This window comes from Erithacus rubecula (genome assembly GCF_903797595.1).
Source record: "Erithacus rubecula genome assembly, chromosome: 6".
Lineage (NCBI taxonomy): Eukaryota > Metazoa > Chordata > Aves > Passeriformes > Muscicapidae > Erithacus > Erithacus rubecula.
The window spans coordinates 5,591,338-5,607,809 of NC_136688.1; the positions used below are offsets into that span (position 1 = coordinate 5,591,338).

The window sequence follows — 16,472 nt, forward strand, 5'->3', positions numbered from 1 at the left end:
TAGGAATGAGTTCTTCCCATCTGACACTGCCTATTTAATACATTTATTTATATCTGCATGAAAAATGTGCATGCCACGTTCCATGAAAAACAAGCAAGCAGTTGAGCTTGCACAAAAAATGCTCTTGATTAAAAGATCCCAAGTTGGGTGTATTTTTGCCTTTGTTAATTACAAAGTGCTTCATGTTGAAGGGGAACACTTCTCCCTGGAGTGATTTTCACTTTCCCTTGTTTATGTACAGGGCTACAACTCACCACTGGGTGGCAAGCTTCAAATGCTTCACTTAGCAGGATCCCACACTCCTTCTTGGCAAATGGCTCTCTGAGGGGGTTCAAACTGCACGGATTTCGAATGTCAGGGCTGTCAACACACTAAACCAGGAAGCAAAAGGAAGGTGAGAAAGTTTTTTGATAACCACTCTGTGTCTTTAACTTGCAAAGTATGTTTTTGTGCTTTTTACCCCAACCACAAGGAAGGTACATGTCTATGAATACCACTAGAAATATTGCCTTAGAAAAAGTTCTATTTCTAACTTTAGAGCATATAGAATTTTTTTTTCCTTCCATTGCTATGGTTGCATAGTTAAATGTTACCCAGCTATGAAAAATCAGTTAAAATGTCAACACACTGTAAAGTGAAATCAAAATTCTTTCATTATAAATAAACCCTCTACTTTCTTACTGTTCAACTGCAATCAAAGCCATTCAAGATGCTGTTACAGCATTTTTCTTTTTTCTGTAACACTCTGCAGCAAAAAAATGTGATTATTTTCTTTTCTTTAACAGATTATTACATCTTTAACAACTACTGATATTGTCATTTGCATTGCTGCCTGGTTTTTCCAGGAATGAACTTCTGGCTTCATTTGAGAATAATTTAATGATACAACAGAAAAAAATCTGCTAACAAAATACACTAGCAAGCACATTCTCTTTTTGCCATGTACCTCTACAGCTGTCCAACTGTTTCCAAACTCTTGTGAATTTGTTAATTCAAAATTATCTGGAGTCCTCAGTTCATTTACTGTCTTCAAATCAAAATTTCCACATAATCCAGTCAATTCTCCCTGAGAAGAAAAAATTATATACACACACATACATATATAAAAATGTATTTTCACAAGGTGAAATATTATCAGTCATGACCACTTTCAAAATTTACATCTTCAGCTGTTTAATCATAAATTTGTCACTTTTCAATCCTTTTTCAGCTAAATTTCAGTCAACAAAATTTAACAAGACTATGAAGGATATTTTATTTTGGCAATGTCACTGTTATGCCTTTTCAGTTATGCATCCCCAAGCCTTTAAAAAAGGAGATCTTTTTGTTCAGAGAAGGGAGCTGTTAGCCAGTTATGTGGCTTTTTTAAGCCTCAGCAAAATAACATCTGCTTCACTCATGTAAGTACTAAAGGAGAATTTTGCCCCAGAGATATTTGTCTCTGTTGTTACAGAAGTTAGACAGAAAAGAGTAATTAAAAAAAAAATTTGAATTAATATTTTCATTGACAAGGTAGCTAAATGCTTCTTAAATTTATTTCTGACAGTCTCTGAATAATTATGCCATATTTAAGAAAATTTACATAAATACCTCAAAGAAATGGCAATACATGTTGACTTCCACCTACCTGCCACTGATGACCCATCTGCACATGGACTGTTGTTCTCTGATCCCAAAGAATGGTGATATGTTCATCAGGAAAATGAACCACAGTGAAAAATCCAGCTTTCCATAACTGCATTTTTTGTAGGCCATCTATGTGACTAGATAAGCTCTGTTCAAAATAAAACAAGACAGCTTATAATGGAAATAATATCTTCATAAAATGTTCACTTGACAGGAAATTAAACACCTAACTAAAATTAACAAGATGGTTCTCAGACAGGAGGCCACAGAGGGAGAAATGCTTAAGCAAAAGGGACCTGGACTTGGAATATTAACTGTATGATTTTCCAATTTTAAAAGTTGATTTTATATCAAATTTACAAGATGTTTAATGGACTGAAGATGAGAATATTAATGATTCATCTGGGAGGTAGGTAAGTAGTCTTAAGGCTCCTAATTATGATTTTTACTTAATTATAAGTATTTCTGTCTCAGTCACATGCTTTTGTGAATATGGACAGGAAAAAAAGATGCATGAAGCAGCCTCTAGAAATAAGGAATTGTCCAAATACATCTGCAGATTAAAATTTTATTTGCATAAAATATTTTTCTTTCCATCTCCTAACAATCAAACTGCAACTGTTTTGTAGCATAGACTCAGATGCCTGGTTTAATTACACATAATCTCGAAATTCCATAGTCAGTCTATAAAGTGTAAATAGCACTGTTTATACTATAATTATTAATATGCTAAAATACTAAACAATTACAGAACAGAGTTTGCAGTTTGGCCAAAACAAAAATGAAATTCAGGCTGTGGAGGATATATTAGGGGCTGTAATTTGCTGAATTTTTTAACTGTATAGAAATATTCCTTCTATATATTCCAAATTTGACTAAGCTCTAAGTTCTAATGGAATTAATAGCAAAACTCCCACTGACTTCAAAACACCTGTATTTCTCCTAAGATATTAAACAAGAATTAAGTCTAAACAAAAGAGTTACAATTAGTTCAACTAGCATTTTTGTCAAATATATACAAGATTTTGTTTGAGGTTTCCATTGAACGATCCACATGTGATCACCATCCACTGTTAAGATATTTACACCTTTGCCAGTCAAGTGGCACAGTAAGTTTTTGCTTATGAAAGGAAGAAACAACCAGAGAAGTACATATGCTACTTTTTGATCAGCAGTAAGAACTGAAACTTACTGGATTTCCAGTTTCATCATCAAATACTAAAAAAGACTTTCCAACATTAATGAAAATGTTTTTTCTGCAAATGATTCCAGTACTAAAGCAGTCAATATTCTCTGTAATGACAGAAAGACTGGTTGAAGAAGTACCCTGAAGGGAAAAAAACAAACAAATGTCCATTTTTAAATATACTGATATAAATATGCATGTTGTTACATAGCTCAATCAGCAGAAACCTCAGTGCACGATTCAAAGTCTAAACAATACCAAAAATGAAAAAAAACGGGATGTAGGACTCGACAAAATGCCAAGAGAGGATGTAAGCACAATAGATCTCAACAGGTAGTGTTAAACCCAGCTTTGGAGAAGCCTCACCTTAAGCAGGTAGACCTTGCAGGTGCCAAGGAAGTCGAAGGTGAGCCCGTCGAAGGTGCGGTAGTGCCGGTCCCCGTACGCCGTGCACATGGACGGGCAGGGCTGGAAGGAGCACCGGAACGAGCCGCGCCGGCAGACGCTGGAAAAGGCACCACCGACAACGGGAACATCAGCTGCAAACCCACACTAAGGAGTGCAGATATTGCACCAAAAACACAACCAAGAAAACCAACCAAAAAAACCCAGTGCGATATAATACAATTTATTGTCTAGTGCACACCAATACAATGCCACAAGGATGAAGGGGTTTTTTTCAGCTTTTCAAACATTTTTTCTGTTCAAGCTGAATCTTGGAGTCAAAAAGTAGCCTGTCCTGTTACTGGAGTCTTCCTGCATTCACTGTTTGAATGAGAATTTCACAGAATTACCATTATTTTGGTACTTAGGTTTCTTAAAAGAACCATGTTGCTGGACTTACTCTTTTTCCAGATGTCATCACCCCCAAACCCCAGCCAGTTTAGGAGCTTCCAGAACAGTCCAAGTTATGTCTATGGGCACCTTAAGCACCAAAGAATTTTCACCACACATCTACTGAATTACTGTTCAGGCCTTGCTGAACTCCCTTTGCAGCATAAGAGAGCAAGTGGATTCTCTCTGCATAAGAGGCTTTGCAGTTTTGGATATTATGCCTCTATCTGAATCACCCTCTTAAAATCTAACATTTTCAGAAATAATATAAGTTTTATAAATAATGGACAGAATTTAATTTCCTGCATCCACAAGCAATCATTAAAATGCCATTTCCATGCTCCCAAATGACCCACTTATATTTTCCTTGATAAAGACAGCAAAGCTGGTGCCCTGACATAGCTTTAGAATAGGCATTTTATAAACAGAAGTTATACTAAATATAGCATGTGATATAATTTTGGTACATGCCTGAGTTTACTTTTTAAGGAAAAGATTTTTAATTTCCTCGTTAAATGAATGCTGAATATTTTGCAATTAAAGCCTTAATGTGACTTGCAGAAATACTGGATAAATCTCTAACATTTGACATCACATCTACTGAAGCAGCAGGCAGTATGAAGTTTTTTCTCAGTTCAAGTTTTTTGTCAGTGTAACTTTTCCTTCATATTTCCATCACAGTGCCAGTACACTACTGTTTTCAAAAGGCAGCAAATACCTAGAAAATCCAGGCAGCTCCAGCTACTGGTATCATCAGGTTTCCTGTTCACTTAGCAATTAACTTGCACCTACATGGAGCCACTCTCCAGATTTTCCAAGACTCTGCTTATCCCATCACTGATTTGGTTCACTGTTTGAGTTTTGTATCAAAACACTAAGCATATGGCTAAAATGAGCTAAAAATACAACATGTGAGAAGTGCTTGCTGTATCAAAACACAAGAGAATAGCAGCAGCACACCTCAGAACAGTACCAAAGGAAGAAACCCATCAAGTTGAGGATAGAGAGAGGGAAAAAAATAATTTATGGAATATTAAGTGCTGCTTCTCATGTTCTCCTTAGACACCAGGTTTTAGTTTTGCTCTTGGCCTATTCAAATTCTTCTCCATATGCTGATCTCCAAGGGCCTGTGCAGAAACATTTCTTAACATGTAAAGCCTAGGGTGATCCTTTTCTTTTTTTCAGGAACACATTTATAGTCAGAAGGAAGGGAGTAAGAGGTACACAATATCTTTAAAGTCCTCAACACGAGGCTTGTTTCATACTAAGTGAACTAAAATTTACTTATCAGACTCTAGAGAGACCTAGTTGGAAAAGCTGAGCTATTAGACTCATCTAAAATTCAAGTAGCTTTTTATAAAGCATATTTCTAAGAAGCATTTGTTAAAGAATACAGGAGGCTCAATTCAGCAGCCCACAGAGAGTGGCCAGGAGTTGCTCAATGGTCTCAGCCTGATGACAGCAGACCAGCACATCTACTTGCACAAACTCATCTTACCTGGCACAATACCCCAAAATGTTGTTCTGACAGCCTCAACATCAGAACATTTTGTGTTTAATATTGCCACTACATGTTAACATTTCAGGTACTTGCACTGAAAACAGAACTTGGGAAACCTAGAACCACATGTCAGTCAGACCCAGTGCTTGGGTTGAAAGCTCCTGTCAGTTCACAGGTAGTTTTGCCAACTTCCAAAATTATTTTGTTTTCATGTTACTGTTCAATAGATAAATCAGATCAATATTTATGTTGCTAACACTACACCAAGTACGAGTAAGATGATATTTAGTACCAGCACACACTAATTCAATGCACTAACCCCACTATATGATAACTTCCATGGGTGCCTAAGTGTGTTTGTTTGCACAGAAACTCTCATGCTTTGCACCTTTCACTTAATACATCAGATATAACTCTGCAAACCCACTCAGCAGACTCAAAAACTTGAAATGCTTTGTATCAAGCAGAGCTTGTTGCAGACTCCCCTCTACTCCTGAGCAACTGATTGCCAAAAAGCTATTACCACTTAATCTATCTTTGCTTCTGGACATGGAAAACTACAAAAGCCATGAGCGTGGCCTCAGGGGGGGAAAAAAAGAAGGCTAAATATCCAAGTGTCTCTCTGCCTGCACTGCTGCTGCCTTTGGTGAAGTCTCATGCAGATTAGATGGGATAAATTAATTGTCTCTGATGCAAGCAATCCCACGCCAGGTCCAAAAGGAGAGGCCTTTGGAAACAAGGGGTGAACAACCCGGCCGCTTTACCTGCCTGCCCAGTGGAGATGGCTTGTAAGGCGCTTCACCAGTCGACCAAAGGGCTACAAATCTCTTCTAGAGCAGCTACTGAGGACCTGACGAGAGGCAGAGGAAGGCAGTCAGCACAAGGCTGCAGGGGGCACGACATGCAGACAAGGCAGAGCCTGGTGCTGACGGGACAAGCCTTCCCTGGGCTGTGCAGGGGCTGCAGCTCACCAGGGCACACCAGTTAAATGCTCCTGGTGGGCTAAAAGGAGGGCACAAAAAGAGGGAACTGCTCTGCTGGCAGTCTGGAGACTGCACCTCTACCACAGCATCGTGGTGCCTGGCAGTACAGCTGATTTTCCTGAGGCTCTGGTAGGACAAATATTGCTTAGTGCAATGTTCAGCCATGGTCAGAGGGGAAAACAGGCAGAGACTGGCAAGAGATGAGCTTGTTTCAGAATCAGGTAGGTGGGGTGCATTTCCACACTCCTGTGGATTACTAAAATGGCAGTGGAACACATCCTTCTGAGAGTGCTAGAGGAAACCTGGCAGGGTACATGCTGCATTTACAGCCCTGGAGAGTGAAAGGAGTCGGTGTGTGTCTGAACAATCCTATCAACTCCTGCCTATTGGAATTCTGCCTCTGAACACTGACTGATTCATCAGTTATCCACACACACAAAATCAGGGACCAACCTGTCAGCTTCTTTGCTCAGTACTCCCCTTAATTTTACATGGTAGTGGATGCATATTTAAGGACACAGGGTTATATATGGTTACTAGACTGCTCAGATTCAGTGCTAAATGTGAAAATGAATAAGTAAAGAGCTTCTAAAAAATGTCACCCAGCAGTAATATTTAATGGACTTTACCCACACTTCAGGAATACTAGCCATGACCTCGAAAATAAAAGCAAAACAAACAAACAAAAAAAATCAAGATTTTTAAAAACTAAAAAGATCCCAACTCACTATCATTTTTTATGTAAAGTGCTTTGAAAGAACAAAACCTGAACCAGCTCTTTGAAGAAATGCAGTACAAAGTCAAAGTAGATTATTTGGGTAATCTGCTGTGAAATTTATGATTAAAACACACAAGAAAAAAAAAATAATCAACCTACAAATACACAACTAAAATGAACTCATCACTTGAATAGATCTCCACTTACCATGTATGACAGGAAGAAATGACTTTGTCACCAGGAAAATATTCCTTTCCTTTCCATGAGCATGGACATTCATCTGCATCCAAGCACATGTCCCCATGTTTCACAAGACTATAGAAAAAACAACAAAATACACATTCAGCAGCAGTATAGCTGGTATCCAGATACAAAAATATTTTCCTAAACTTTAAAGTTAGCAGTTTTGTATTGAGACCCAAATAATATTTAAAGTCTTCTGAAACTTTATTAATAATTGTGTGAGTAATTGAGTATCTTCCTTTCATAGGTACCTGAATATTTAATCCTTACAAAGTGCCAGGACTTTGGGCTTTAACTCTTCAACCATTAATCCCCTGAAGACTGACTCACTAATATACAAATTTTAAGGTCAGGGAAACTAAGACTTTCTAGAAATTCTCTAAATTTCACCAAATTTCTTGTAACTCAGCCAATTAAATTGCATTTAACTGAAACCAAGATATAATCCATGAGATGTGGGAGTCATCACAGCCCTTTGTTCCAGTGGTCTATACTCTTACTATCCAAAATTAGTGGCATGTTTAGCCTAAAGATTTTTAAATGAGCATTTCTTCTTGTCCTCTTCTTCCCCTGATTTAAAGAGTTTTATTTTGCTGCAGTTTTTCTTTAGCTGTAGTTATGTCTGTTGCTCCATGAAGAATTTAATCAATACCAAAAGAACTGCATGAAATTATTGTATTCTAATTAATTAATATTTATTTCTGCATGATAGGTACTTTCATGTAAGGAATTACAAATATACTGAATTTTAGGCAGAAATATCCTCACAGTCTTCAAAGGAAAGTTCCATTATAACAATTCAAGACTAATGCAATGAATTTGTTTATATACAACTCCTGGACAAGCAGACAAAAATGGAAAACTATTAAAAAAGTGAAAAATATTACTTTTCTAAAGAAGAATTCTTGCCCAGCAAGACTAAATATAGCAACTAGTCCTAATTTTAAAGTAAAATGTTTGTGGCCTTTTGATTAACATTCAGAAAATCTGAAATTAGATCAAGAGAGATCTCAAGCAGATTCTGCAAATAAATGCCAGGAAATATAGCAGAAGAAAAGAGTTATTTTATTAAATAAGCCATCATTTCACTGAGCCCAGGAAAGTTGCATTTCTTCCAAAAAACAATTCATTTCTTTACAACTATTGTAGTGCTCTTGGGTGAGCAGAGCTATGCCAATGTGGGACCTGAGGGTCAAATAACAGAACAGCTGTGGTGACAAATCCATCTCTCAAAGGGAAGCTGTGAAACTTGAACTCCTGACAAGCTGCAGCAGTGTCTTTCACTCCAACTGCTGCAGCTCCAGGCTGTTTTGATCTGCCCCATTCCATACCACATAAGAATCCAGAGCAGCCAACATGCCAGCTTCACAGTAAAAGGATTCCTTACAGGCACCATGCAGTCTAGGATTATCCTTGTTTCTAGCATTTGAAGCTTACTTGTATTGAGAAATAAACAGTCTTTTTAAATGGTACTTTTGGGCAGATTTTTTTTCCCCCCCCAAGCCAAGTTTGTTTGGAGTGCCACTATCTCTCTGTAGGAATACAAATTTTGTCCAGGTTCTCCTGTGTTCCTAACAGATTCATTGTTTCTGGTATTTAGCACTGCCATTTGGGCAAGATACAGCTCCATTACAAGATGTGATGGGTGTGAGGCACATCTGTGACAAACAGGGTGATCATAATGCTTTGTTTCCCTGCTATCCAAAAGGAAACATTGCATCATTGAATTTATCACAGAACATTTTATTTGTTCTTATTAATGAGCTAGTAATTTGTACTTGACAACTTACATTATACAAATTTTTAATTTGCATTTGACTTAGACTCTTCTTCAGTGTGTTATGTATCAGACAGAAATTTACAGCTCTGTAAGGCTTGTGAATGGGAACTTGCAGAACACCATAAACCCTCCTCCCCCATTAAACTGAAAAACTGTGCTTTTCCTCCAGGGTAGGTGAAGCATTCTTTGTAATCCATACTGATATCAAGCATTGTGTCTCTTGGAGACAATCAGTTGTGAGACTGAAATTCCCACTGGTTTAAAGCTGCTCAGAACTGAACAGTGCACATTCAGACAAAGAGATCACACTGACAAGTTAACACTAAATGCAGGTTTTTTTCTCACATTATTACACTGGATTAAAAAAAGAAAGTGATAACAGCTCTCTCTCTTGCAAAGCCAAGCAAATGGATAGATTTCAATGGTCTAAGAATTCACCCTCAGAGAGGCCTTGCACAGCTCCTCTTTGAAGTATCAGACATTTTTCTTGATGCTCATACATCCAGCCTACAGTGACCTGCAAAGACACAAGGACAACTATCCCACTTCACCCTGCTGAACATTTACTTTCATTATTGTCTCGTTAATATCTACAACTTCCTGCATTCACACACAGAAATATGTAAACACTCTGGGTAAAAGCACTATTGGAAGTAATGTCATCTGTGACTCAAACAGTTCTTTGCTTCTGCACAGATCACAAATCTGGACTGAAACAACAACAAAAAAAAACCACTGGCAACTTCCAGCAGAGTAGTTTTCAATAGTCTGTGTCTTGACCAAGTTCCTTCCCCTCTCTCCTGCACCAGCATACCAACAACTGCTTTGTGCAGCCACAAGTACTTTTGCCACAATATTAAATGTACTCTCTGAAGGTTTCACAGATTGTCCTTCAAAGGTTTGCAATAGAGCTTAAGGAAAGCAAAAAATGCACAAAATAAGCAGCAGGGAGCATTTGACTTGTCTAACCAGAAAACAAGGCAAATTTTGAGAGAAAATCCAACATTAGTAACATTACTGTGGCACCTAATGCCTTCATTAGAGTTCACTCACTGTCTAGACAGGGAGAGTTAATATATTCTGACTATTTTCTTTTTGGTTTGGGGAGCTTCTTAAAACCTCTTCTTCCTCTTTCCCCTGGTTTATTATACCAAAATATCAGGTAATTTTGCAGAATGCTTGGAAGGTTTCCATTATTCTCACCATACCCTTCCATCTTTGTGTTAACAAATGTTTTTGATGCTTTAACTGAGACAGTTCCTTTTGCAGCTTCACCCTGATTGGAAACCTCCCTGCAATCAGCTCTACCACCAGCACCAGAATTTCAGAAACTCTGAACATAATGGAAGTCTTCTTTTGAACTAAGTGATAGACCTTAATATTTCTCTTCTTAAAAGCAAGTCAAAAAGCAGAAGGTCATATGAAAAGGTGCTCAGGAACTTGAATGATACTGGTGAAGTTGACTGTCAATTAATACAAGTACAGGAACAAAATATTAATTTATTTGCAGATGCTGTAAACTAGAGAGTAGGAGAACAAGAGGATTTCTAAGTATTCCCTGAGGAAATAAGGAACTCTAAAATATATCAAGGAAAGTTGCAAGTCTGCAAAGCAACAAGGATGGAGAAGAACTGGGTTGTTCTAATCACTAAATCTTGACAGACCTCTCCAAAGCTCTGCCTAAACCAGAAATAAAATATTAACAGTACTTATCCTGATAGAAGCAGCAGGGCCATCCAGAACAGAGAGATTTGGACAGAACATAGTTTTTATTTTCATGCTAATTATAATAGTAAATTCTGAGTTGGAACTGAGGAGCAGTAGGTCTTCTGAAAAATGATACTAAACACATACCAAAAGCACAAGATTTTGATTTAATCTAAGGAGACTTATTTTAAGACATAATATGGCCAATGTAATTACTATTTATAAAGATTAGTTTTCTAAAAAATATTTGAAACTCATCTGTATTCCTTCCATCTTAATTCTTCATTAATAGAGTTGTTTGTCCATAGGCACATTTATAAGATACCAACATTCATTGTTTTCTCTGTGAAAATTAGAAAGTAATGAGTGTTCTTTTTTTTATAAAGCATTCCAAGAATGCGTTTAAGCTTGTTATGTGTCACTTGATATATACCACAGAAATACAGTGATAATTTAGAAATTTTTAGGAGGAAAATCTGGCATGATATTCCTTATTTACAAAACTTCATTACAATTACAGACACTACAGCGTTGAATTTACTAACTGTTCATCTATTTCATGAGAGCAGTAAGTGATTAAAAAAAAAGCCATAAAAATTCTAATTATGTTAAACTTCCTCAAATTTAGTAGAGTCACGTTTTAGCACAAAATATATTCTTCTGTGTCATAAATAATAAGTTGTCTCCGGGGTGTGGGGGTGGGAGAAAGGATTGTTTTTGTTTTCTGTAAATGTATATGAGAAAATATTTGTCAGAAATTTTGCTTAAAAAGATGGCCCACATAGTTGTAAACAATTAAACATATAGTACAAGGAGAAAAGAATTTCAATACAGTTGCCTTGTGTTCTTGAGGCTCAAACAGACTCACAGGCCCTAAAAATAAATACATATACTTGGAATTATGGAGCACACTATGTTCTTAGTTATCCTAGAATGGTGTTGCTTTCTTTTTAAGATCAATCTGTTGACACTCAATAAAATATTGAGTTGGGTATTGGATGTTGCTGCACAGTGAGAAATTTAGTGACCTGGATGTCCAGATAACCACTGCTATCAGCCAGGTGAGAATTAACCTTTTATTCCCCTGCAGTACTAACATCAAGAGGGAAATTTAAAAAAAAGTCACTGAAACAAGATGAAAATTGCAGCCAGTTTTATAAGCATGATAAGGAAGAGAAGTTTGGCTATTATTTAAAGTTTGAAAAAAGTTCATCACTAAAATTTTGAAACTAAAGTTTCAAAATACTGCAAAATTGGCAGAGACTGCTTGATCTAGGTTAATTGTATAGTTGTTGGTTTAACATAGCTTTATAGAGGTAACAAAACAATAAAAGGGAAAAAAAAAATATGAAGGTCTAATAGGCAGATGTAACAGAAGCAATAAAACCATTACTATTTGCATATAGGACAATTTTATTTCAAGCCATTGACATAAATCTCATAATTTGTATTAATTCCTGTTTAGAGGCTGGTGGGCCTTTGCTTTTCCAGCAAGATGGAATTATTATGAAATAGACATGGAAATCACTAAGTATTTTCATCTAATGGAAATATGAATGGATAACATGATCTAAAATAAATACTGATGTGTGTTATTAAGCAATCTGAGTCAGCCCAAATGAAAGCACCTGTCTTCAAAAATCTGACAGGGCTCTTGCTAGAATCATAGAACCACTGAGGTTGGAAAATACTTCTGAGCTAATTAACTCCAGCCATTATAATACCCCCACAAAAATATACATATTGCAAATACAGCACAAATTGTATGCTGTACACTCTATAAAGGAGAGATCAGTTAAATCCAACTCATGCTGCAGTCAAAGGGTAAAATCTTGTCAATGGGGGAATTGAGAAAACACAAGTAATTTCTTCAGGAAAGTGACTGTTTTCCTTGAAGCAGCACTAAGAGCAGGCTGTGAGCAGCAAGGAAGAGAAGCTATTCTGGAGCTCATTACTGGTTTGACTTGAGACCATGGAAAACCACTGGAATAGGACAGGCACAAATCAGCAAATGTCCCTTTGGAGCAAACATGTCACATGGCATCCAGAAATGTAGGAAGATACTGCTGTTTGTTCCCCTCCTCCTTTACTCTGCAGTCTGATTAAGGATCTTGTCTCCATGTCAAATCATGAACATTTAGCATAGTTAAGGAGGAAAAATAATCTGATTCATAGAAACCCAAAAGCAGAAAATGTAATTCAAATATACTTGAAAAAAATATGCACCGAGAAAATTTTACTTATTTTTTTGAAAAGCGACATAGGAATGTAGAACATTTCCCTTGAAATGGTGACAGATGAAAAGCAGTAAAAAAAATTATAAATAAAGTCTTAATTACTTAATATGTCAGGCAAAGTAGGATGAATCAACATTAGAAAGTGAGTTCCAGGAGAATTAATGTTTGATTTCAACAGCTTCAAAAATAGCAAGTACACCGTCAATTTTCATACCTTAAAAACTGTAACTCATAGAATGATCTCCTATAAATTTAGATATTAAGCATGGCCACTTGCATCTGATTTACTCACTGCAGAGGAAAATAAAAATGAAGCACAGCTGCACTGTAAGCTAAAAAAAAAATAAAAATGCTAGTGAAGTATCTGAAAGAATATTTCAGACTCCAGATACTAAAAGAATAACTTGCAAAACAAAAATATTGTCCCCTTGAAGTCTTAACACCACTTCTGTGAAAGGAGGGGGGTACCTTTCAGGTTACCACTGAGGAATAATCACCCCACTAAACAGATCAGAAAGGTCCTTCCTCCTGAAAAAAATGTAGCTTCCAAAACAGATTTCTTAGTTGCGACATATTTACTTAACTCACTAAGTTATTTCATCTAAATCAACTAATCAAACACATTAAACTGATTTCATTGCTACTTAAGTCAGCTTACATTACATGCAACAAATCAAGATGAACTCATGCAAGATCTCAAACAACAAAAGCATGAATGAAGGAATGAAACTTATTATTTCAGGTAATGTTAAGAACAGAAATTCCGTGGCTGTTTCACCCTTTTGAAGTGGACAATGTCACCTCAGTTTTCCATTGCACCAGTAAGAACTGATAGCCTAGAAAAGGGACTTCAAAGCTGCATAAATTCAAAGTGTATTTGAATCCTGCATTGCTAGAAATTATATGAACACAGGATAAGGTGTAAAGGTGATGGTATTTTACCCATATTTTTCTCTTCTAAAATCTTAATTTTTTTGTAAAATTTAAAACACCTCTTACTAAAATTTCTAAACAATTTAGATTCATAATCAAAACAAAAATCGGCATAGTTAATACATAACATAAGTCTCTTGCTTTTCCAAAGGCATATTAAAAAAAAACCCCACACCTTTAGGATCATAATTTTTCCTAAAGCAACCTCAAATACAAATATATCAGCAGTATAGGACCACCACAGCTGAATATTTTAAAGACATCAGTTTGGTAAGTGTTAAGTGACATTAATTTCTGCTTCATCAGTAGAGACTGACATTGCTAATTCAAACCCTAGGCTTGTAAAACTGTTTCCTGCCTTAAGCAGCACTGAGGGTAAAACCCTTAAACACAAAAGAACCTCTCTCCTTCCATGTCCTGAAAAACCAATCAACAAAACAACCCCCAAACAGACAAAAAACTAACAAAATAAAACCAAATATTTTATGCTAGCATCTCTAAAGGCAATATATTGTAGAAAAAAGAAGAGTTTGCTAAAGTTACAATAAATATAAATCTTCTTAATTCTGTATTTTTTGTCCCCTTTTGCCTCTTACAACCACAAAACCATATTATCAGAGTTTTGGGATGACCAACACTTGTCAATTCCAATGCTGCTAAAAAACCGAAATTAATTGTTTACATTCTAGACCAAAATTACAGCAGAAAGCAGCAGAGATCACAAGCTCAGAGGTTATGCATAGCAAAATAGCAGAGAATAAAAAGTTTATATGGTCTGAGTTGCCAGCCATATAGTGTTGCTGAAGGCAGCTTTGAAATATGTCAGCCTAGCCCAAGAGGGTGAATTTTTGCAATTCTGAAAATATTTGCCTCCAGTTAATTTCAGAGTCTACCTTAGCACTGCACTTTTTCAACATGGCACCATACTGTGAGTTCCACTAACCACAAGTTCCATTTCACAGGAGCCATTTCACACTTCATGTTTCTTAGTACTAAAGGAAAATCCCAAAATCCTGAGTAGCAATATTTTATCATGAGATAGAAATGTCTACACATCACTCATACGAGTGCACAGAATTCAACTGAGATATTTCAATAGATCAAATTATTTCAGAGTTGTAACACTAAAAAACTTCAGGCTATGTTCTTAAACTAAATTCCAGCATAACTTATTACATGTTATTGTTATTTTATAATCAAAATTCTCTCAACAATACAGTGCTTGATTCCACAATAGGCAATCTCTACCTTTTCAGCATAAATCCCCAAGACTTAAGAGATCCTTTTCAGGGAAAAAAATACTGAAAATTATGCCTTATGAGTAAATTAACTTGCCTTCCTCGGACAAATACTGAAATAAGGAGTTAGATATTTGAAAAAAATTCTAGATAAACATGATTCTGCTGTAACACACATTGAATAAAATTATTTCAGTGCCATTTCTATATTGGGGTTTTGATCATATTATTATGAAGTATTTAACTCCACTTGTCTTTTGATTTAGCATTTATTATGACTTTAACAGCCAGTATTGTGTGGTAAACCTTAACAAGTTTGATGCTCAACCTTTGATATCTCAAATTGTCCAAGTAGAATTAATCACTCAATCATGTTTGTGCACCAAAAGATGCAAATCTGTCTGTACTCACCCAGGTGGGCAGACACAGCCTGACACACAAGGAAGGTGTGCTGAGAAAGTGAGGTTCAGCAGCTGGTTCTCACAAGTCCTCTCTCTGCTGAGCTCAGGATCCACTTGTGGATTACTGCAGTTAATATAAATCTGCCCAACTGGGCAGCTGTGTGCTGGGGAGGAAAATTGACAAACCCTTTAGTCTTCATATCTGAAATTTTGTACTGTCTAAGTGTGTCCAAGAAGAGTTTGTAACACAAATTATAACATCCAGCAGTACTAGCAACATACCAGTAATTCTAGCAACATTCAATTGCCTCTTCTCATATTATTTGGAGCAAAGCTAACCTTTGTTTGCCCTGCTGAAGGTCTGCTGTTTATCATGCAGCTAAGCCTATCTGCATTAGCAATCAAAAAATTAGTATTTTAAAGTACTGGGGGGGAAAGTTGTTCAGATTTAATAGCATTTTGAACAGGCTGGCACAAAACAGGAGCATTACATTCAAACATACAAATATTTAATTATGGATCCCCTCCCAGAAGTCAATTTGTACACATTGCACTATCTTTTAGAACACACAAGGGCTTCCACAGAGACTGGAGGAAATGCATTCACTGAACCTGAAATATCTTGTACATCTGTCTTCACTCACCCATTAAGTTGTTATCACAGCTCATTACACCATCCCTGCAATGGCTGCAATAGAAATACACAAAGATGTACTGAGAGCCAGGAAGATCTAAAACATTAATGTATTCTGTTTAGTAATGCAGAATAAGTCAGTAGGAAATAACTTTATAAATTTTTGCACTGAACATTATAACTGTGGATAAAGTGTACATTGCCTTAACACATGAAGAATATTAGTTAAACTTCAAACTCTTGATTAATACATTATGTCATTATGAGTTAAAATGCATGGGCTGACAAAAAAAAATACATACACGAATATACTCCCATACTGCTGCACAAAACTCACTGCCCCTGCATGTTCAAATCTGCATAAAACTCAGAGTACTGTATGCAGGGAAACACTGAGAAACCCAACACTGTCTGCTCCTTTCTAATTGGAGCCAAAATAGTCCAGTACTTT

The 16,472-nt window shown here is 36.4% G+C and overlaps 1 protein-coding gene across 6 annotated transcripts in view; it reads right to left on the bottom strand.

The window, feature by feature from the left end:
• OTOG (otogelin) overlaps nucleotides 1-16,472 on the bottom strand; it is an 89,299-nt gene that overhangs the window by 41,447 nt on the left and 31,380 nt on the right. For 5 of the 6 annotated variants that reach the window (XR_013774709.1, XM_079309604.1, XM_079309603.1 and 2 more), the window contains 8 exons: nucleotides 16,032-16,075; nucleotides 15,398-15,551; nucleotides 7,056-7,163; nucleotides 3,179-3,317; nucleotides 2,819-2,953; nucleotides 1,628-1,774; nucleotides 947-1,066; nucleotides 255-371 (listed from right to left, as the gene is read on the bottom strand). Coding sequence is in view for 5 of the 6 variants with exons in the window: in XM_079309604.1 (XP_079165730.1) it covers nucleotides 255-371; nucleotides 947-1,066; nucleotides 1,628-1,774; nucleotides 2,819-2,953; nucleotides 3,179-3,317; nucleotides 7,056-7,163; nucleotides 15,398-15,551; nucleotides 16,032-16,075 (964 nt within the window). In the remaining variant the exon portion in view is untranslated. The remainder of the gene's footprint in view (nucleotides 1-254; nucleotides 372-946; nucleotides 1,067-1,627; nucleotides 1,775-2,818; nucleotides 2,954-3,178; nucleotides 3,318-7,055; nucleotides 7,164-15,397; nucleotides 15,552-16,031; nucleotides 16,076-16,472) is intronic. The other variant, XM_079309605.1, reaches the window with a different exon arrangement.